The 23,597-nt window shown below is 39.8% G+C and overlaps 1 protein-coding gene across 1 annotated transcript in view; it reads left to right on the forward strand.

The window, feature by feature from the left end:
- The first annotated feature begins 12,216 nt into the window (after window positions 1–12,216).
- The window catches only part of dmd (dystrophin), a 416,019-nt gene continuing 404,638 nt past the window's right edge, over window positions 12,217–23,597 (forward strand). The window contains exon 1 of the mRNA XM_028571814.1: window positions 12,217–12,535. Within this exon, the coding sequence (XP_028427615.1) occupies window positions 12,454–12,535 (82 nt within the window). The 5' untranslated portion in view covers window positions 12,217–12,453. The remainder of the gene's footprint in view (window positions 12,536–23,597) is intronic.

Consider the following 23,597-nt stretch of genomic DNA (forward strand, 5'->3'; position numbering starts at 1 on the left):
AGCTGTCATCATTAAATCCTTTGGGCTGGGCTTCAGCAATCTACCCCTAGACTCCTACTCCATCAGTGCATCATTATGGCATTTTTTTGTTTTTTTCAGAGTCCTCTGGAGCTCTTAAACTTTCACAAGGACATGAAAGAGGATCAGACGCTACAGTTGCTGTTCATAACTTTTAATAAGACAGATAGATTCCTCATGGGCCGGAGGTAAGAGGGGGGAATAAAATAAAGACGCCCGCTCAATATTCTGTTATCGACCCGTTTGTCTGTTACCGTGGCAACCCGCAGGGTGTGCACATGCAGCTGTCATGATTGATTAGCAACGGTCGGAGGTGTGAGACGGGCCTGCGCTTAGCAGCCTTCAAGGGTCTGCTAAATTTCGATTCCCAATGAGCCAAATTTTTCCGCACTGTGATTTTTGGAGAATCCTTCCTTCTTGTCGATGGGTGTGTTCGCTATAAACACTACAGACAGTTACAGTCTCTCAGTGGGCATCCTTACATGAGCATGAATAGTTTAGGTAAGTTAGGATCCGCATTCTGAATGTAATAATGTGATTATGCACTCAGCTGTGGAACGTAAAACCACAAAAACAAGTATGACTTTATTAGACATCCCTTGGGTCATGTACACCTTTGTCTTATTTCATAAACGTAAGTAGCCAGCTCTGGCGGAGGTGAAAGGGCGAAAGTGTGGCCTTTAGCTTTTTTTTTTTGCATTATGTGTTGGTAAAAGAGATGCATAGGTGGCATCAGCAATATTTTAGTCAGAAATCACTTCATAATCTAAAAAAGGTACCTAACAGATGATAACAGAATAATTTAAAGGACACAATTAGACATTCACCTAACTCTCAGTATGAGGAATCAATGCATTATTGTGTGCATGTATTCATGACCACTGTAGCTAACTATTTTTAAACCAGATCAGTGTGTCTACTGATAGAATAAGGCCATGTTTCATTAACATCAGCCTGCTGTTTCCTTGTCTCCAGTAAATGTCAGGGATCTTTTGGCACAGGAAAGGCAAATGTCAATATCAGTCAGTGTCAAATGTCAGTATTATATGTTATTATATGGTTGCTGGGACTTATATTATCACATATAGAAAAAGGTAAGACTGTAACTTATACCAAAGCATCACAACCTTACAGAAAGAACATTTGATAATCATTGCTTTCAAGTATTTATCTCATTTCCCCTGTCCACAAGGTTTGGCTCTAATCATCAGTTGTTTGGATGGTAGCCATGAGTCCAATGCAGTTTCTGGGTGTAAATATGGATGGGGAAGTAAATATTGTAACTTCTATGCAGATTGTATTAGGCGATAAGACAGGAAGCAAGCTACGTTTTGCTTTCATTGTGCAAAAACCTATTTATGTTTTCTCTCAGATGAACTGTAAATTCACCTTCACCTGTGTGCTGAATTACTTTCCTAACCCTGTGACCTCCATTCTCCCTTCAAAACCCATTCTGTAATTTTAAAAGTGCACGGTGAGTCTAATGTAAAATAAGAAATATTTAGCTGATATTTTGGAGATACAAGCAGTGTCTTCTCTGTGCTCTCCATTGCCACCTATTTACCATGGAGCTGTCAAGTAACCATCACCCAAAAATAGAATCCAGGCTGGCCCCCTTGCCACCTTAACAAATGTAGAACTGTGCAGACGCCACACGATTCATGCAGCTGACAGAAGTCCATTTATTTTATATAAACTGACACAAAGATGCTTGTTGATTAGTTTTGCCTGTCACCACAACAGTATTGCTTCTAAAATCAGCTCATTGAAGTTTTATTAATGACTGAGATCTGATGTGACTAAGATTTCAATAACGCATTAGATTACAGCCCACAAGTTACGGGTATCAATACAATAATGACTGCGTACCTATAACAAGATAAACATGTGAACAAGTGAAGAAGACAAGAGGTTAGGGACTTAGGGAATAACAACTTTGTGTTTAAGTTGGACTTAAAAATAAATTGCATTGTAAGTATTTATTTATTTTTTTAATTACTGAGTACCTATTTACAATTTAGAATTAGAGGGTACAGTGATATTGATCCTGAATAACAAGGCAGGAAAAAGGAATAGCAATACTGATATTGAAATAAGTTGCGATTTGATTTTTATATAACAAATTGTAAAAATGTAAAGTAAAGTTGTTGAATACAGAGTACTTATCATTATTAAAGGTGCTGTAGGTAGGATTGTGAAGATCCAGGACTTGGTCAAAAAACTTGAACATCGACATCTTCTCAGTCCCTCCCCTCTTTCAGGTAATGCCCAAAACGGTCTCCTAAGCCCCTCCCCCCACAAGGGAGAATGAATGCGTGTGCATGAGCAGTGATTGACACGCAGTTATTTTCTAAATGACCTGCTTCATGTAATTCTACTGGAACATAGGGTCAGTTTCAGAAAATATGACAGAAAGTTAGTTTTATAAGTCCTACTGCACCTTTTTTATAAGTCTTACCTACTGCACCTTTAAAGGAATAGTTTGGGAAATTTGCTTTCTTGTCAAGAGTTAGTTGTAAAGACTGATACAACTGTCATATCAGTACACTAAATATTAAGCTATAGTCATCAGGTGGTTAGCTTAGCTTAGCATGAAGACTGGAAATGGGATAAAGATAGCCTCGTTCCATCCGAATTTCAAAATCTACCTACCAGCACTTGGAAAGCTCATTAATAAAAACATTACTGTATTTTGATTGTTTAATCCGTACAGTCAAACTAGCTGTTGGCATAGACATGAGAGTGGTATCGAACTAACTCTGGGAAAGAAAGCAAAAAAGAGTATTTCCAAAAATGTCCAACTATTCTTTTAATCAATTATTGTCCCTTGCCATTGGGAAAAACACACTATTAATTTAAGGAAGACAGGTGTACCAATATACCTGTATACCACTATATACATATATATATATATATATATATATATATATATATATATATATATATATATATATATATATATATATATATATATATGTATATATATATATAATGAATAAATACTAGAACAGTAATAGTTTAGGGATCCAATGTAGAATTGATATGGTCAACAAACTGATGTTGGAGAAAGACCTAGACCACTTTCTACAGTAGGTAACCCCTAAACACATATATTTTATTATATTCATATTGTCATTGGTACCCTGCATGTCCAAAATATTTCCACTGTAATTTGTAGGCTGCAATGTAAAGCGTTACTAAACAGTAAACTTGTGTGCAGGATGTGGTGGAAACTAAAGTCACTTAATCTCACTTTACAAGCCATTTCAGGCTGATATAAACGTCATGCTGTAAATTCACAGTGTATATTCTAGGAAGTAGTATTGAACTGATGTTATATAAAAGTAGAGTCTTCTGAGGCGGACGAAAATCCTGACCTTCAATGCTTTTATGTGTTTTTTTTTAGTGACTGGATGTCACAGTTTACCCATCTTTTAATTTGGCCCTCAGTAAAAGCAGAAACAGCACTCAGTGTTACGGCCATTATTCCATTAGTCATACCAGCTATATGGGTCAGCGGGTGCTTTTTTAAGCATGTGACCCTGCTCTTTAGTAATTTATCAGTTTGAAAGATGTCACAGCTCACCGTGTACAGTGGTAGGGCTCTGGTGAATCAGTGTTTAGCTTTGTTGGTTCACCAGATTTTCTGTCAGGTCATGGACGAAGCACTTTGTGTCACCTGTGTGTTATTACTCCATGCTGACAGAGTTAGACAGAAGTCCTGACACAATGAGGAAGTGCTGTAATAGAGATAATTACCACCAGTATGATATTTGATATGGCCGCTACTATATTTAATACTGTATGATCACAGCTTAGTGAGGGTGTTTTTGCTACCTAGAAACGTCTCTGTGCTTTGGTGGTGTAGAGGAGCCTTAGGCACTAACACTGTAACAGATCTCGGTTAAAATATACATGAATCATTTCCAATATCCCATTATTATAATGGAAGGACTAAATGACAATAAAAAAAAAAACTAACATTGGTTTGCATTTGTTTTTTGCAGAATATTTGTCTGCAGCAACTCTGAAACTGCAGTTTGATGTACTGAAAATGTTGTTGATTTACAGCGTGGTGTTACAGCACCCTTATTCTTAATTTACCCGTCAGACACATAAACACTCTAAAGGAGATAAATCCCCTTTCCGATCAAAGATGTACAGCTTTATTTTGCCGGGTAGTTTAACATTGTACAGCTGCTATTATTAGTACATATTTTTTCCAAGATTCAAAGTGACAACACTACATACATAAAACAAAACATACCCTAACTTCTCATAGCTGCTGCCTTCAGGAACGAGCAGATGCAGTTAAAGTCGCTGTGTTTTGATTTCTTAATTAGGAGCTGAAATCAATGTCACGTCAGTTTTAATTATGAGTCTCTGATTCTAAATGACAAGGCAAATATGGTTGCACCAGTTTCGAAAAAATGACCTACATGCTTTGATTTTTAATGAAGCACTTCAATGTGGTTCTGGGTAAATACGATTATTTGTGGAAGGCACCTCAGTGTAGTTTATATGGGGAGCTAAATGAGCTTGCTACAAAAACACAACTATTCTTTAATACGTTATACCTGGTATTTCTGATTCCATGGTGTCTGACCCTAGCCTGGCTCTGCCCTCCTATGTACTTACGCTCAATTTTCTGGGTTCACGGTATAGTCTTGGGTTTTCTCCAGCCAAATATTTGGCGGTCCAATCAGCGAACAGAGAGACAGGCTGAGAATGATGACGTTGAGGCGGTGCGCTAGAGTTGTAGTTTCATAATGGCGGCGGAGAAAGATGCGAGTGAAGCCTTTCGGTCCGTTGTGCCGAATATCCAGAAGTTAAAGCCCGAGCCAGAACAATCTTTGCTGAGTTGTGTTGGTGGCCATGATGATGTGTCCCTCTTCCTCACAGGGTTTGGGAAAAGTTTGATTTTAAGGAGTTGGCTTAGGCTAACGCTAGCGATGCTAATGCTAAATATAAGCCTTGTCGGTTTGCCCTCTTGTTGCACATTCACATAACATACGTCACGACCAAACGTTAGCAATTGGTTATGGCAGATCCAGAGTGACTCTGGGCAGATCCAATAATTTTAAACATCAACGGAGTACCCGCCTTCAAGGAAGTTAACACTTGTCAATGGACAGTGGCCAGACTCTCTGTACAAAAGAAATGTACTGCTGGTTCCTTGTATGTTTTAGCCCAAGTCTGACTCGTAGATATATGCATTTGTTTGGTTATTAATTTACTGATGAAAAGTAGAGGCTCGCAAACAAGAGACAGCTCTGTTTTATGCCTCATCTCCCAGTAGACTGGAGAGAAACACTGTCTAATGATGTGCATAGGGATTTAGGAAGTGTGTATGAATGTGTGTCTGAATGACAGAGGAAGAGTGTGTTAGACAGATAGAGAAAGAGTGTATGTGCATGTGTGTTGGCATGTTTTAGATGCCATTGTAGAGATGTCAGTAATAAGCATTTATCTCTTTGTACGTTGGCACATTAAAGCACTGAACAAAATGTCTCCTTCTCACGTCTTTTGTCATCTTTATTCAGCTCTGAAATAATTACCATCATGCAGTATTATCTTACAGAACCAGATATGTTGGCTAAATTTAGCAACATTTAGCTTAATTTAGCTAAATATACACTACAATAATGCATGCATCCTGAGATAAACTTGTCAGCATCCTGAAACGGTAAGCTACAAATAAGTGCACCCAGGGGACTAACTAAGACTTAAAAATATACATCTAGTGCAATATATTCTGGTTGGGTGTTTATTTTAAAATAAATTATTAATATGATAATGTAATTGGTGTAACTGCTGCATGTATACCTTTAGTGGAAGTTTTCCTCACCACTCGAGGTTTCTGCCTAAAAGGGAGTTTTTCCTCGGCTTTAATGCAAACCAGGCTTACCCAGGTTGCAGTCTGTGTTTGTTGATCTCCAGTTAATATAGCCTATTACTCACATCCACATCACATCAATATTGTTCTCAACTCCCAAAAAACTAAATGTTTTACAAATGGGAATCTACTGTAATTGATAGAGTAAAGCTTAATAAATACTATAGTTGTTACATTGTTCTACAAAAGCCATGGTGAACACCTCACCCAAAAACTAAACAGTATTCCCAGGGCAGGAAGTAACACTCTTGTAAGTGTAACAAAGTTGTTTTTGTGTACTTTTCTGAGTTTAAAAAAAACCTGGATATTTTACTTTTACTTAACTATCAGAAGATTTGTACTTGGTTACATTTTAAGTTGCATCTGTTACAGCACGGGTCAAACTCAAAGCCTGCGGGCCAAATCCGGCCCCTCGCAGATTTTGATCCGGCCCACATAGCAATTTAGGTTCACAATACATTTTGGCCCACCTAGTTTATGTAGCTTTTTCAATGTTTTGTCGCTTTTTCAGAAGTTTTTGTCACTTTTGCAGACGCTTTTAGGGTTATGTTATGTTAATTTTTTGTCGCTTTTTACTTTGATGGCTAAGTTACTTTTTTGGGGCATTATGTGGACCAAGCTGTAAGTGAGAAGGCTATATGAGACATGCAATAATCCAGTAAAAGATCCTTGACTTTTTCAATGAAATAAAAGCATGTGAATAAACTAAACATGACTGGCCCTTGATGTGATTCTTAGTTCACCTTAGTGAAATTGAGTTTGACACACTCTGTGTTACAGAGTCAAACCAAAAAGATGAAAAAATCCTGATAAACTGTGAGAATGGAACAAAAGAAACAAGATAAATCGGATGCAGCAGAGAAGCAGCTGTTGTTGTCTCCGCAGGAAGGCTGAGCTCCCGAGAGGTGACAGAAATGATACGCTCTAAATGTTTGCTTTTACTGGTCGAGATCAAAGGCTAGCACTGAAATGAACAACAGCGCAAACAAATGAAGAATCACATATGGGGTGTGGTTATAATCATAATTATTGTACCTCGGCAAAGTTACAAAATAAAAGGTTAATTCAGTCATTAATGACTGAACACCTGTAGCCGCTATGGAGTTTATATTGTTAAGAGTCTATCATAGAGTTGTAAATCTGCAAACTATTGAGAGCCATTTCATTCAAAGCCCTACACACTTCCCATATAAGTTACCACACGCCCAGTGCCGAAACTGCACACTACACCACCTATCATTTCTTAAGAATATAGAACAGGTATTTCCATTCTACATTATAAGACACTTTTTCAGCATCTAAAGAGAGCACAGTTTTACTGAAAAAATCTGCAAAGGAAGATTTGAATGGATGCATGTTTCCATCTACTACTTTTATGTTGGTACAGGGAGTGGAGCTCATCAAAATAAACAGATGGCGGTGCTAATTCTCCAGTTGGGTGCATATTTAAAGTGTTGTTTTACAAATGGATTCTGAGCCGACTTATTTAGTTGAGAGAGGCAATTGGGAACAAACCACCGACCAAAGTTAGAGACATGAAGAGGACGTTTCCATCTGGGCCCACTGGGGTTGCTCACCCAGTGTATTATTAGATTTCCAAAAAAAAAAGCTTGTTGATGTTGCAGGCCCAATGGTATTGGCCGAAATTTGGCGACAGGGTAATTAGCTTTAAAGGTTCCTAGTTAGACAGTGTGCGGGAGTTTTTCTTTGCAACTTTTGACCTGATTGTGACTCTGGTGCACCTGTCTCACATTGTAGATATGCAAAGTATTTTTCTGTTCTGAGAGACTTTAAAGTTCTACTCATAGAGTTATAGCACAGCTGATTAACTGAAAACTGAAATGATTTCTCTGCCTATCTAACTGCTGCTAAAAATCTCCAGGAGAGTGGGGGTCGGTTAAGGAGCTTGTCAGCCTGGATTAGCTCTCATCAGCACAGTAAGTACACCTAACATCTGCCACACTCAACATCTGTGTCATTTAGCATAAAACACACAATCAGAATATGTCTGAATGATCTGACAATGAAATAATACAATGGATTATTTCTTTCTCTTGCTCCATTTATTTATTTTTAGAATCAACTACAGCTCCTTTGTTGTTTACTCAGCCCTGAGGGAAATGTCTCCAGAAAACATCTTTCCAAGATTGACTGGCCTAGTTTATAGTAAAGATTGATGCTGTACTCTGTAACCTGTGTTTATACTTCCCCCTGCTGTCCACATTCTGCCATGCCTACCCAGAGCACTGACTGAGGGTGTCCCAAATCCACTATATTGTGACTCTTAACAGGTTTCACAAATCACAAAATGACACAAATCACTTAAAAATGTCAGTATACGACACTCTTTTCCCAAAATGCAACACACAAAAGAAATGGAAGATTTCGCATCTGTAAAACTTAAATCAGTTGCAAAAGATTGACAGCTAATATCTAGAGACCATCTTGCGATTGGGATCACACCAGCCGCGACGCAAAATCAGGACAGGGGCCCCTTCCTTATTTCTTACCCCCGCTTTTGCTCAGACCACAGCCATCTTCAAACTCAGCTTTTATTTTGATCTCAACTCTAACGTTTCGTGACTGTATCTTGCACAGTTGTGATGCTATCGCGGTCACTAAATCTGGCCAAACAGACATATAAATATATTTTCCATGATAACATACACACACACACACACACACACACACACACACACACACACACACACACACACACACACACACACACACACGCTACTTTATTATTTTGCACTGTATCCATGTATGTAACCACCCTCAAAAAGGAAACTGAAAGTTGAAAATAAAAACATTTAATTCCAAAAAAAGGTAGGCTATGATAATTTGACTAACTGTAAGACTATAAAGTATAGTATATAGTATCCTATATACTGTATGCAGTTACTGTAGTATGTAGTATGGAATTGGGACACAGAAAGAAAAAATAGAACCTTTATGCATAAATTAATTAAAAATGCCCTACTCGGCCTCTGATTGGCTAACACTCATGGAATTGTACCTCGTAAGATTTCATGTCACTTAAAATTGATTGATTAATTGATTGATTGATACTTAGTTATGTACTGTATACGTTTCATACTTAGTTATACATGTAGGCTATAAACTAAACTCCCACACCTACAAGATGACCGAGCTGATGCTGGCACAGCCACCTCCGGCTTAGGCCGGTTACACACTGGAGCGTTTCGGCTCCCATGTTAACAGGTTAGAGCTTACACACTGCCTGCGTGACACCAAGTGCATTAACATTAACCGGGCTGAGCCACTCGTTTCTGCTAACGCTACGTGGCTAACCGCGCTAACGAGTTCAACTGTGCTTACGCAGTCTCATTCCTCTGCGCCGCATCCACATGATACAAGCCTTCCGTGATCGCCCACCACCCTCACCCTTCTGGACTCTTCAGAAAAGGTGATTATCTTCGCTCAATTTTCGGCACCTGAAGGTCGCCGGACAACACCATTTTCTGAACATAGCCATACTGAGTAATACAGAGAGAGTTTTGTGGAGCTGATAGTCTTAATTTGCTTTGTATCAACTCATTTGGCAGTGGCTTGAATGTAACGAACGTTCATTAATATAAAAAAGTTACGCACTAAAGCTTTGAGCTCTTAGACCAAACGGCTATCAATGTGGACTGGAGCATGTGAAGGCATTGCGCAGGTGCGAGCTGCAACGTACCGACATCATACAGTCGACACTGTTCGTTTTCGAAAGAAACTGGACGATAAGGTCTCCGAGGCCCGCCTGCAATGACTTCTTACCGCCAAAGCTGCCGCTAAAAAACAACCTAACTCAAATCTGACGGACTACAACTTTGACAGTACTTTTTAGTCAGGTCTATTTGAATTTCTCATATTGGAGACTAATATGTTCATGTATAGTCCCCATAGAATATAAACATGAAATATTTACTTATTTGGTTAATAACAATGGTTTATAGTCATTTCTGTCACCTTCATCAAATATGCAAGCTCAGTTTGTGGCGAAGACTAGAATAACCACTTGGGTTTAATAAGTTCAAAATAAAATAAAAAATATATACTTAACTTATTAACACCCCTAAAAATCTGTTTTTATCCTGACCTCTTCCTCTGGTTTGACCTCTCAGCAGGGTGTACTCCATGACACTGTTCAATGTGGTTACAGGTGCAACAAACTTTAAACTTTCCACCAGCAGTGAAAAAAGGTTGCATTGTGGTTACTTGTGGTTCCTAGAGTCTCTAAAAGTAGACTGGGGGCCAGAGCCTTAAGCTATCAGGCTCCGCTCCTGTGGAACCAGCTCCCACTTTGGGTTCGAGGGGCAGACACCGTCACCACATTTAAGAGTAAACTGAAAACCCTCGTCTTTGATAAAGCTTATAGTTAGGGAGTGAGGAGTTGCAGCGTCCACTTAACCCGGCCCACCTGCTTGTCTTCGTAGTCATCAGTTTTATTTATTATATAATTAATAATATAGCGAGAGTAGAGGGAGGCAGGCCAGTACAGCCCGATCCGGTTGGGGAGAGTTCTAACCCGACCAGGCACCTCTCTTTAACCTGCCTCTCTTAGTCATGCTATTACAATTCTAGACTGCCGGGGAAGTTCCTTCCTTCCTATGACACACTGAGCTGCTCTCTCATCTCTACTTGTTACTTTTGTATGCATCCTGTCCCAGAAATGCTTGCTACTAATCTAGCTCTGGGGAGTTTACTCCCCGGAGTCCATATGTTTCTTCTTCCCAGAGCTATGCTCTTCGATTCTCTGCAATTCCCGGCCGCATCCTGCAGCGTCCTGCTGCATCCAGCTGCGTCCTGCTGCGTCCTGCTGCGTCCGCCGCATCCACCCGTGCTCTGCAGCGCCACGTTACATCCCGCGACGCCCTGCTGTGATGTTCATACGCACAGAGTAGTCAGGATCCGGTATAGGAGACTGCACTACTCAGTATGACACGATGTGCCCTGCTCTGACATGAACGTCCACGGTGACCTTCGAAGTCACTGTTCCATTATCTCTAATGTGACTATTATTTGCCTGTTCATCACGCCCCCAACCGGCCCGTCAGACACCGCATACCAAGAGTCTGGGTCTGCCGAGGTTTCTTCCTAAAAGGGAGTTTTTCCTCGCCACTGTCGCAACAGCCACTGATAATGCTTGCTCTTGAGGGAATAACTGTAATTGTTGGGGTTTTGGAATTTATAGAGTGTGGTCTAGACCTACTCTATCTGCAAAGTGTCTCGAGATAACTGTTATGATTTGATACTATAAATAAAATTGAATTGAATTGAATTGAAAATTTCCAAAATAATGATAAAGTAAAGCCAATGTCAACAAAACAGAAGTGTTACTGTGAATTTAACGACTTTCCTTCATCACAAAGTGGAGCAGCTGAACGACAGCCCCCACCCCAGCGGGCAACCCACACCAACCACCTCCCCCTGTCCAGACAGCAGCGCAGACCGTCCAGTCGGCGGCTGCTTGGGATGCCAGTCATTGCCTAGGTTTCTATTTTTGGGAAACCTCATTCACTTACACCACACTACATACCCGAAGGCTTTGGTACTTGTGACTAGTTGGGAGTCTGTGGCCCACAGCCGCGCCTGGATCCATCACACCATCATATCTAATAATAGCAACTCTTAGGCTATATCAATGCGTACCGCGTCGTGCGTAATGGAGCCAGAAACCAAGCCCTACTTCTGAATATCCAGGAAGTCCAAGTCAGCAGATCTAATATTAGTAAGTGTGTAACGGCGCTGCCATCTAGCCACAGTGAGCAATGCGCTTCCTCACTGGAGAGAACAGCAAAGAAAAGCAATTTGTCTGCTACACAGTAAATACAACTTCGAGTCATTTCTCAATTTTTGCGGCTCATGAATACCATGGTATCAGTCCAATTATATTTTACAATGAAGTTCATCCATCTTTCCATGTTTCTCCAAACTCCAAAATACATGTCCCAAATACATGAACATCAAAGTGATCAACAGTAACCTACTAAACTAATTTGGGTTATGGGGGGAATCGTTATGCTTGAATATGAATGTGGTCACATTGGTTGTGGCCTGTTATGTGAACACCACCCAGGTCAAAGTTGAGTCCATAGTTGACACACCTTGATATTTTTCAACTACCTCATCGTCCCAGTGCGGAAATAAGTGTCCACTAAGTGTCCGCAGGGTGTCGGGTTTTACGCATGGCGTCCGCCAAACAGGGGAGGGGCGGTGTGCTAGTGGCATGGAGACCACCTTCTAGCATCCTACTATTTAGAGGTGGGAATGCTCCGACACCCAGCTCCCCCTGCACACCTGCTCCGCTCCGTCTGTCACCGTCTGACAGACCGGAGGGTCCTCCTCCTGCCTTCGTCCTCCCCTCCGTCCTCACTGGAGCTCCGTTCTTGTGTCCACATTGGGCGCTCTACCTTTGGCTGTTTGGTCTGGATTTGTACTTTGGGTCTCTTCCCCCTCCTGGTGGATTTAACCTGTCCGTTTAGTCACCCACACGTAGCCTAGAACTTTTAACACCCGGTGCCCTGTTATCGATGGCGGACAGTGTGCGCCCCGAGGACTACTGCGATGAGCCGGTCGAGGACGAGTTTGGAGAGATAATCAAGTCTCGATCTGGTAGGAAATCAAAGCTTTCCTAGTGTGTGTGCGTGCGTGCGTGCGTGTGTGTGTGTGTGTGTGTGTGTGTGTGTGTGTGTGTGTGTGCGCGTGTGTGTGTGTGTGTGTTGCTGTATATCGATTTGCGCACGCAAGAGACACCCTATGCTTGTGTACACTGCTGAGGATGCTCAGTAGCAAACCACTGGAAACTCCTAAAACATAATCACACACTTTTCCATTAGACTGACACTTATAGCAATAAGTAATTGAAAACGCTAAACTATGAATAAAATGATGTACAATACTGTTAAAAAGTTGAGAATCTCCTGCCAAAAATGCTTCATGGGTCTAGTTCAGATGGATGCCAATAGCAAGCTGGAATTAAAAGGTTTGTTGCTTTAACAAAGCTATTCTTAAACTTCCACAATATAAATAGAAGGTTAGTCTAGTGTTAGCACTGTTAGAATATCAGCTGAACACACAATGGACTCACAAATCACAGTTTAAAACTATTCAATAACTGCAGCGTGCCCAAAGAAAAACAGCTTCCCAAAATATTTATAGACAGTCACTTACTGTTTTCTGTACTGGAAAACAAATTCAAAATCAGTTTCAAGTTTCAACAGTATTATCCCCTGCTATGCAACACTGTGGGAACATCGACTAAATGGAAGTTTGAATCATTTAATTGCTCTTATTTTGGGTCCAAAATCATTTGAAATGAATTATACTGTTTTTATATCGGTAAAAATAAGCATTACTGAAGATAAGAAATAAAAGACCAACAGGTGTTTCCAAACTTTGCTTGTTTTATCCTTATTTTATATGTATTTATATAATTTGTTTTAATATTGTGCACACATTTGCACATGTATGCAAATATGACTTTCCAGCCTCTGTGTCATGATGTTGTCATTGCTGTTCCTGAAAATTTGAGCTACATTTCCCATGAGCACAATGTCTTCCTCTTCAAAGAGGATATTGACACAGGGCAAATCCAACAACAGCTGATGCCTGTGACCTTTGTGGTGAATGTTTTACTTCAGTTGCTGCTTGTCGCAGAAAACACAATAAAGTATACTGCAGTTATAGTTTTACAATATGTAAATTATGAGCAATTAAGACAAAATGAATGAATGAATGAATTACCTTTTTCATCAATCCTATATACAGTTCAGTGGTGCTGTTTGCACAGTAGATCTCAGTCTTCCAAGTCAGGTTAATTCACTATCTGCTTAAACTTAAAGTGGCAAATAAAGTTTGAGGATCTTTGGCTATTTTTTTTTCCTAATTTCTGATAAGTAATAACAATCAAGGGGTAATCAAGCGATTTAATTTATGATTTTACGTTTATTAATATCAAAAAGTTACGCACTAAAGCTTTAAGGACAAATAGCAATGCAACAATGTATAAAGACTCTATTACTCTAGTCCTGCAAGTAAAAGTACAGATGAAATATCAGCAAAATGTACTTTAAGTAAGTTTAAAAAAATAAAAACACTCATTCCACAGTAAAATGTCCCCTCTAACTGATATATATCATGTCATGTATATTAATATATTAGATTGTTAATACTGATGCATCAAATCGTAAGTAAAATGTTACTGTTGTAGCTGCTCGAGGTGGAGCTAGTTTTAACTACTGTACATACAGTTAGCTAGGTTAGTCTAGTGGTTCACAACCTAGGGTTGGGCCCCACTAAATGGTCACAAGATGAATTTGAGGCATTGGGAAATTATTATATTATATTCATTTTTTTGGGTGAAATATTGGATAATTTGACTTCTTTGGAACTTAAACAGTTTCAGTTTCAATTTAGATGAAACCATGTGAGAGGTTAAAAGTAGTGAACTATCAAGTATTGTACTAAGAAAAAAAAAATCAGGAACACATTTACACATTTACTTAGTATGGTACAAACTTTTTTTTGCCATAAATCAATCATCAAAGAACATTAAGGCATGCGATATAAAACATTGTGGGATGGGGTTGGGCTGCCCCTCCCTGTGATGTGATGTGATGTGATGTTTTCTTAGGTTGTTGTTATGTCTTGTGACCCTGTGTGCCAAATTTAGTACATTTAATTCCCCAATAAACTTCCCCTTCGCTGTCCTTTTAACCCTGAACTATCCAGTTTGCTCAGTCCAGGCCTCGCCTTGTCAATGGTATCATTAGTATTATTTGTAGACCTAAATCGGTACTAAATTATATCCGGGCTAACCTTCCACCTATACCCAGGGCTAAAAACGTTCTGGGTGAAAGTGTTGTTTGTGTGATCTGTGACCATGACACTGAATCTCTCATAGCGTGCTGGGATTAGTTGATGAGCAGAGATTTTATTTCCCGTTATTGCGCTTGTAAATACTGGATGACCTAGAATGGTTCACTGGGCGGTGAGACACAGAGTCAAACAGTAGGGTCGAGTTTTTCTTATACAAATGGCGACTGGGACAGGTAATCTCCTCCTTCTGCTCTTGTCTGTCTGTGTAAATAACTTTTTTCCTTGAGTGAGCTACCAGCTTAAATAAAGCTTCAATGCATAAATAAAGCTTGTACCTCCCCCCCCTCCTCTCTCTCTCTCTTTCTCTCTCACACACTTTCTCTTGTCTCTGTGTGTGTCTCTTGCCCACTCCCCTGCTGTACAGCTGGTGGGTCATCTCATGCTGGAAATAGCGGTCAGCTGGCCTGATGGACGGCTGTTGTGCGGTGTCACATAGCCTAGTTTGGGAGGTTGCCATGCCCCCACCTTCTCTCTGTCTTATCTTTCTATCTCTCACTCCCCGCTGTCAACCTATCCCACTTTCCACTTCCATAGCTTTTTCCACACCCTATTTCTGTCTTCCACTCTATTTACTGTACATCTCCTATTACCGTTTCTCCTTTGTTCCCCAGCGTCAACTTAGTTTTTTTTTGACCACCCAAGTTGTTGTAAACTGTATGGTCTGGCAGTAGCTAAATCTAGCTGACCGTCTCAGTTCTGTACAGGCAACGCTCTAGATATTTACCATACCACATACTGTTTGGTATAATGTATCCAAAACAACTGTGAAATGTCGCTTTATTTTACATGTCCATAAAATCTTAATAATTTCTCCGTAATTCCTGGAAAGAAGTTCATTATATGTAAGGATGTGTTCAATTCACACTTCCTGTAATTAATTAAAATTAATTGCGAACCTAGAATAAGTAAGAGTCAGTCTAACAAGTCAGCTGGATCATGCAGTTCAGGCCAGGGCTAATGATAATAATAATTTACATTATTCATTTATCTGTCAAATATTTGCTTGATTTTGTTCCTTATGAACTGCTACCTCCTCTGTCAGCTCTAGCCACTGAAAGGAAATAAGCGGAGAAATCAGGCCAATTAAAAAGCTGGTCAGTCTGACATCATACTGCCTGAGCTCATTACTATTCATGAGCTCGCCCAGTTGCGCTGGGTAAAGGATGCTGATAGCCAGGCTCTCATTGGCTAGCTGTTAGCCAATCAGAGTCAAGCAGCTTAGCTTGTTGAATATTAATGAGAACTGGCACAAATTGAGCTGAGTCTTCCTGCAGGCTTTCTATACCACACTAGAATGGCTTGAAACAAGGTAACCAAGGCATTTTTTCCACAAAAAATGTTACAGAGTCCATGGTAGAAAGTAAGGAAATACATGTGGCAGGGCACCTTTAAAAGTTGTAAAATAGCTAAATGCCCATTACATCGGATTGCATTGACAGTGGACTGACTAGATAAGCAAATGACCCCAACTGTTTCAGATTTGGGCTGAAATGTTGCTAAATCCTGTTTAGTGCAAGGGAGTATGTTACATCTACTTGTTTTTCCAGTTTTCTCAAATGTTTTCTCCACCAAGGTTCATGCAAACTGTCAGCATTAATGTCATTAAAAAAAGTGGTGACAGTGTGCAGGAGGTCACTACCTTCTGTTGCAAGACTTCCTTCTCCTCTGCACCTGTCTACGCTACCAGTTGTGTTTTAAACAACATAACACCACTGTACAAAGATTCACAATGTTTTCACAATGTATAATCAGAAATTATATCATACCATTTATTTTCTAAGCAATGCATTGAATTTTTCAGTGTGATGTTTATTCACAATAGATGGATGGATAGAGACAGTTTTTCCTTGGCTCTGCATTTTTCAGTATGCTTGGCAATTTTGTTCAATATACCACCCCTGGCAACACAAAAGTATGCAGCAGAGGACATGTTTCCCACTTGATGTATCCCTATGCCAGGCTGTGTGTGTGTCAGTGTGTGTGTCTGAATATGTGTGTGTGTGTGTGTGTGTGTGTGTGTGTGTGAGGGTGTGGCGCCGTGGGAGGGTCTGTATACTTTTGTAGATTGGTTTTAAAATTGTAGAATTTATCAACTTTGACAACTCGTCATCTGGTGTGTGAGACTGGGAGTGTGTGTGTGTCTATGTGTGTACATACATCTACGTGTATGTGTTTCTGGATGTGTAGCCATGTCTGCCTTGTTATCGCACACTGCAGGTCCATAACCACTTCGCTATTACCCATCATTCCTTTCCTAGGCACATACTTCTGGACACTTATCCTGATTGGAGCAGACAGGCAGGTAAATTCAGGCAGGTAAATTCAGGCCATACTAAGGACTCCTGTCTATTATGCATAACGGTGGGTACACCCAGAAAAAGCAGGGGGCCAGGATAGAAAGCTGACATGTATACCAAAACAAAACAAATCTTTTAACTTTTCTTCTCTTCGCTTGACATCACTTCTCTTCACTTCATTCTCTTCCTTTGACTTGACATCACTTCTCTTCACCTTTCTTCTTTAGACTTGTTTTTTCAGCATTCTTTACTTCTCTTTTCTCTTCCCCAAAAGATGCTTTACATACATGTTTGTGCAAAAGGCCTCGGTGAAGGTGAATATAGATCAGCAGGTGTGGTGATTATTAAATACTCTAACAGCTGGGCCAATCACTGTTAAACGTTATAACAACGGAAAGCTTTACCTCAGGAAATGTCTGGATGGTTTAGGGCGTCTCGACATGAACACATCACCACAAATCTGTTCCAAAAGACAGATGGGAGTACGATTCAGGTAGTTACTTATAGAATATCTGAAATAAAAAAATATAAATATTATTTGGTGAAACTGGCTATATGATTCCGACTGACAATATTTTAGCAATAATTCTTGTCTATCTCACCTCGTACATGGTCATAGTTTAGTAGCCTAATTAATGCTACACAACATTGTTTGTAATGCAATGTGTTTCAAGGATAAAATATGAGACTTTTGTTAAAAAGAAAGTTGGAAAAAAGGCTATAAGGCTATTATGAGCCCTTATGAGAAATAAAATAGAACATTATAGTTCTCGATTGTGTTGCTAAATAGAACAAATAAAGATTTGGACATTTCAGCCCCCCAGTATCGAAGAAATTCATTGTTGAAGTTGGTAGAATGCTTCATATAAAAAGAACAGGCCTTGAAAATACAACCAAAGGTTTTACCAAACGATGGAAAAAAGAGAGTGAAGAGAACACAGATTCTTGCATAAAGACTCAGTTATAGCTCACAAGTAAAAAAAAATCAACGATGACTCATAGTAGATTAAATGATACATATTTTCAGCAAGTATGAACATTTTGAAACAATGTACTAGAGGAAAGGGAAGCAACATAAAAACAGTTGGAATTGACGTATCATTTTAACAAACAAAAGCACAAGCAAAAATGTAAGAAATGGATTAAACGGTGCGTTTATCTGCTGTAACATAAACTGCACTCGTCAGCGAGTCCGGTTAGACTCACTTAGCTTAAAACCTCCTGTAAGCTGCAGTGTTGTTGACAAGGCAAGGGCTTAGGTTTGGTTAGAAGTTATTAAGCACCTTTTCCCCTTAGGCCAAAAATCTTAGAAAGTCACAATTTACAATTAAAAGTCTAAAACCCAAAATTTAACTCCCAACTCTGATTCAGTGGCTCTGCATGATCAAGTAATGACATTTATGGACAGAAGATGGCAGCAGAGGCAGACGATGGCTTTGTACCTGTCCTCAGAGAGACTGTGTGAGATGCTGGCAATGAAGATGAATGTGTGGGAACAGATCCACCTGTTCTTGGGAGGTTTGAGTCTGGCTCTGTATAAAAGAGAGAGACAGGTTGAGATGAGAGAAAGAGAGAGAGAGAGAGAGAGAGAGAGGATGGAGGGGAAAACAAACATAACACGAAATATGGTAGTGAAAAATAGGCAGCTGTTGTTTTCTTGAGGGAAGAAAGGGATGGGTGGCAATATGAATGACTGTGTAGTGATGGATATGAACAGACAAACATTGTCTCTCAGTCAGGATGGAGTGGAAGATTTAGTGTATGATCTGACCCACATGGAGTTTGTTTCATTACAGGCCAGAGGAGGCTGTGTGTGTGTGTGTGTGTGTATGCGTGCATGCGTGCGTGTGTGTTCGTGTGTGTGTGAGTTGTAATGAGTCTGGTAGTCGAGGATCCCAGAGGAACCCCCTCCCTGCTAAATCAGCCCCCCCCCCATGTCAGAGCATACAAAACCCCTTTCTGGGTTAGGAGGAGTCAACAGAAGTGGGCCAACAGCTCACAGCAGGGTGTGTGCTGATCAATCAGGTCGGAGGAAGACTCACGCTGGTCTGAAGTCAACCACAAAAAGTAATTTGCCTTGCAGATTGTCATGCCTCATTGATGTGATGATCTATTATCATCACCCCACACAGACAGTTGGTATGGTGTCATTAGAGGACACCATATCTGACTTTGTGTGATTTGTTCACAGGTGGATGTGTGAATCCTGAACCTGTTTGCGAACATTTCCACTCACATTGGGCTTGGGATCAGAATCCTCCCTGGGTTTGGATTGGTTGGGATTTTCAACTCGTCAAAGTGCGGATCAATAGTTTGTTAAAGGGGAACTATGCAGTTCTTTTTATAGCTTAATTTACCTCAACTGGACAGCTGCGGAGTTCTGGTTATACAACTTTTGTTTCGGGTTGAATGGTGGCCGTCTCACTTCCCGCTAGTGGCTGTGAGCGGAAAAACCAACCCTTGCAACTCTGGGCCGGCGAGCCGTGATATCGCGTGATATCAGGTCTCGCAATGTAACAAATTGCTTCACGGCACTGCACACATACACAGCGCCATTCAGGAACCGGCTAGCTATAAGAACAAGGTAGCGATGGAGTTTTTCACACTATTGTCATTGCTGAGCCGGCAAAAAAGAAGCAGAAAGCTAGGGGGAAAAGAAAAAGAGGAAACGGCAGACTGACCGAGCCAGGAGTCAGACACAAATAAATATCGGAGCTGACAATTATCTATTCCGAAGCTGTAGGGGGAGCTCTATAGAGAAACCTGCGAGCAAAAAGCGAGGAATTAGTCTAAAATACAACAAGAAGGAGGATCGACAAAGATAAGTTTTAGGTGTTGTCTCTTGAAAATAAATCATTTAAAAACATTTCTTATTTGTATGAGTGAGATCAATTGGTAGGTCTGTTAAAGTCAGCAATCATTTTTCATAATGTGCACGTGCATGTACACGCCTCTCGCTCCCAAACTCACACACAGAGACAGAGACTCACAAGGCCAGAAATAAGATCTGCTCCACTTTGATCCTCTCTGCTGCATCAGTATCAGACACTTTCCGTATATGTGTGTGTGTTGTGTGCTCTTGTACGTCTATCTTTGTGAGGACCAATTTGAGTTGTAGATTTTGGAACGAGGACATTTTGGCTGATCCTTGCTTTGGGACAAACCATCAAATGCATGTTTGAGGTGTGGTGCCTTGGTGGTTAATGTGGTAAAATAACCCCTGGCTCTCATCTGATCTAACAGCTTATTGGTTTAGATTTTGACAACAACAATATGATGTTTTATATAAATCTTTCATTTTTCATTTCAGAGTTGCTGTAGGGGGGCCACCAAATTATTGTGCAATAGTTCAATAAAAAACTAAAAATATAATAAAATATGTCTGAAAATATACATTAACATGATTCCAACATATTTGAAACAATAAATCTTTTTTTGATGATCGGCTTACTTTCCGCAAATGATAACCTTATATAGATAAGGTAGCCATAAGGTAGCCATCCACAAATACAGTTAAGCTTATGTTCACTGTGCCACAATTTAACATTAAAACATGATGAATAAATATATGAATATGTCAACCACTATTATTTTAATAACTTAGTATTCTATGCAACATATAAAGGTATGTGTAAAGGCGCTAAGTCACCCCAAATTGTTATTGTAGGCCAAGTTTAATATGCAACTCAATTTTACACAATATATATAGTAGGGGGTCCCTGCTCTGTCTCTTTTTCAGATGAGGGCTCCTTGGCCTAAAAAACGTTGAAGACCCCTGCCCTAGACTATGTACTTTTCATGATTTGTGGTAGTGGTAGAAGTAGGTAGGACGCCTTAAAGTAATACACCTTGCTTTTCATATTATTCACTTCAGAATGTGCACCCTGCATGAAAATAACTAGCTAAATGATATAAATGATTTAAAATAGAGGGAGACAGGAAAGATGCGGAAAAGACGGGTGAGGAAAGAGGGAGAGGATTTAATTTAAAAGAGTGATATCACTTCCATCTGCACCACTGCTGTATGTTCCTTTTCCAAGAGCTTCCTTCAACACTTGACTTAAAACCTGCAGTGATTTCTTTCCAAGAATTTAAAATGCCTTGGCATCTTTCAGAATTCTTTAGGTGTATGTATGTGTGTGCCCTTGTGCATGAGCGTGCTTTAATAACACCTCCTTCCTAAATGAATTTTGCATTGTAGAGTGTTTATGAGTTTATTTTATTTGAGTCACATTTTAAATTCAAGACTTTTACTTTACTTGGGTATTTTAACAGTGTGGTATTAGTACTTTTACTTAAGTAAAGGGACTGAATAATTCTTCCACCACTGATAAATTGCAGAAAAAGTCACAGTATATACAGGCCTTATTTTCACGTAACAAGTTAGCTAGAGCTGCAATTAATGAATATTTTCATTTTCAGCTAATCTATAAAATGTCAGAAAGCTGAGAAAATTCAACACTTTTCTCGTACTTTCTCTTCGGTACAAACTAAATTAACGAGCAGTCCAAACCTATTGTATGAATCACGTACAGTCTGCCTTTTTTGACAAGGGGAAAAACACTTGCTTGAATTAAGGGCTTGAGTTTAAATATGTTAGCAAAGACAAGAAAAATAAATTTGGTATGAGTATTTTGCCACCATAACTTAAACAGTTATAAATAAGCAATGTCTGAGAGTTAGGAAAATCTTACTTGGATGAATTACATGAATTTAATTTAATTTAGTTACTCTCCTTATTGTTTCAACTATGCTAACTCAACGCTTGCTGCAGCTGCTTTACAGTACAAATATTCTGGCAGTTCAGTGCTTAATTGCTATTTGAATTGATTGCATAATCGTGCATTATATTTCTTCTCAACGTCATCTATTAAAAACCTACACTGATTGATTTTTCTTTGGCCACTTAGTGACACATTTTCACCCAAAAAAGTAAAAAAAAACAAGGACTCCGACTGTGAAGCAGCTGCCCCTGTATGCAAGCATGACTGAGATCATTTCACTGTGAGGGAGAAGCTAGGCACCGACAAGTACAAGTCTACATGGGAATCTCCAGCTGCAAATAGCCTACCCTTCTGTGCCAAGAACACTGTTACTTTAGTGCTTTTGAGTCATGTGCATGCATGTCTGAGAGAATGTGCCTGAGTGTTAGCTCAGTGAGTACAGTTCTTTCTATGTGTGTCCTCGCAGCTTAGCAGGTTATAGATCCATAGTTCCCCTTTTCAGTTTCAGCCTAGTACTTTTTAATCTGGCCTTTGCTCTTTACAGTATTTGCTCTCTTTCTCACTTGTTTGTACTCTCACTCACTCCTCTCCCTTGCAGAATCTCTGTTTTTCTACTCTCTTCTCTCCTTTTGGTTCGCTGTCTGTCTCCACCTTGTTCTTGATGTTCATGTCTATTTTGTTGTTTAATAATCTCTTATTTGCTCACACAGCTTTACACACCGGCACTAAACACACACAATCCCTGCTTCATGACTCTCTTCTATTCCTCACACCTTTTTCAATATTTCTTTTCATAAAACTGTCAGCAATGTTCTTTTCATTTTTGCTCCCTAAAATAGTGTCACAAGGTTGTGGAAAGGAAACATGGAATGGGAGAGATGATTTAGAAACTACAGATGATGAAAAAGGCAGTGAAAGAAAAATTCAGAGAAATGGAGACAGATGGCCAGAGGGCAGATGGGGCCACTTAGGTTGAAAGGGTTGAATGGATGATATGAAGGAGGGAAAGATGGACGAATGGGGAGGTATGAAAAAAAAGCCCAGAGGTTTGGGAGGGTAGGTTGCAGGATGATTATAGATGAAGGATATACTCAGGGGTGGAGTGGAGAAAGTTGAAAGAGCAGACAGGGATAGCTGCCCAAACAAGTTTTTGGATAGAGAGGTTCGGGGTCCAGAGGAACAGGGTAGTGAGAAAGATGAAGAAATAGAGGGGCAAAAGAAAATAATGACAGTTTTAAAGTTCTAGAGAATAGTGCACCTGAGGAGCTGGCAGGAATGAGGGCATGACGAGAGTTTGACGAGACAATTTGGAGTTTTGAAAGTTGTGTTTCATAAATATGAGAACTTGTAAGATTCTGTGGGCTGGTTTTCAGGCAGTCTGACCCACCAGATGTGCGAAGCCTCCCACTGGCCAAATACTCTTTCTTTTTTCTCCGTACAGCTCCACCTATGTTGCCACTATCGTAGTCTTTAAAAGCAACAACTAGTGCCGGAGCTAACTGCTATACTGTTTTAACGCTATTGTACATAGTAATGATGGAAAACTTTGACAGGAAATTAAAGATTGGGAAGTAAAGCAATGTTACCTGGCTTATTAAAACAATGTCTGTACAATTTACAATACACACACACACTCACACACATTTATGGCATTTACTAACTGGGATGTTTTGGACGATTGGTGGGGATTTGCTATGGACAAAATACACACGATTTAGTAAGCGGTTACCAGTGGGTAAGAGCAAATAACGTTTAACCATGTATTCAGCTAATTCA

This window comes from Perca flavescens, chromosome 24 (genome assembly GCF_004354835.1).
Source record: "Perca flavescens isolate YP-PL-M2 chromosome 24, PFLA_1.0, whole genome shotgun sequence".
In the NCBI taxonomy this organism is placed as follows: Eukaryota; Metazoa; Chordata; class Actinopteri; order Perciformes; family Percidae; genus Perca; species Perca flavescens.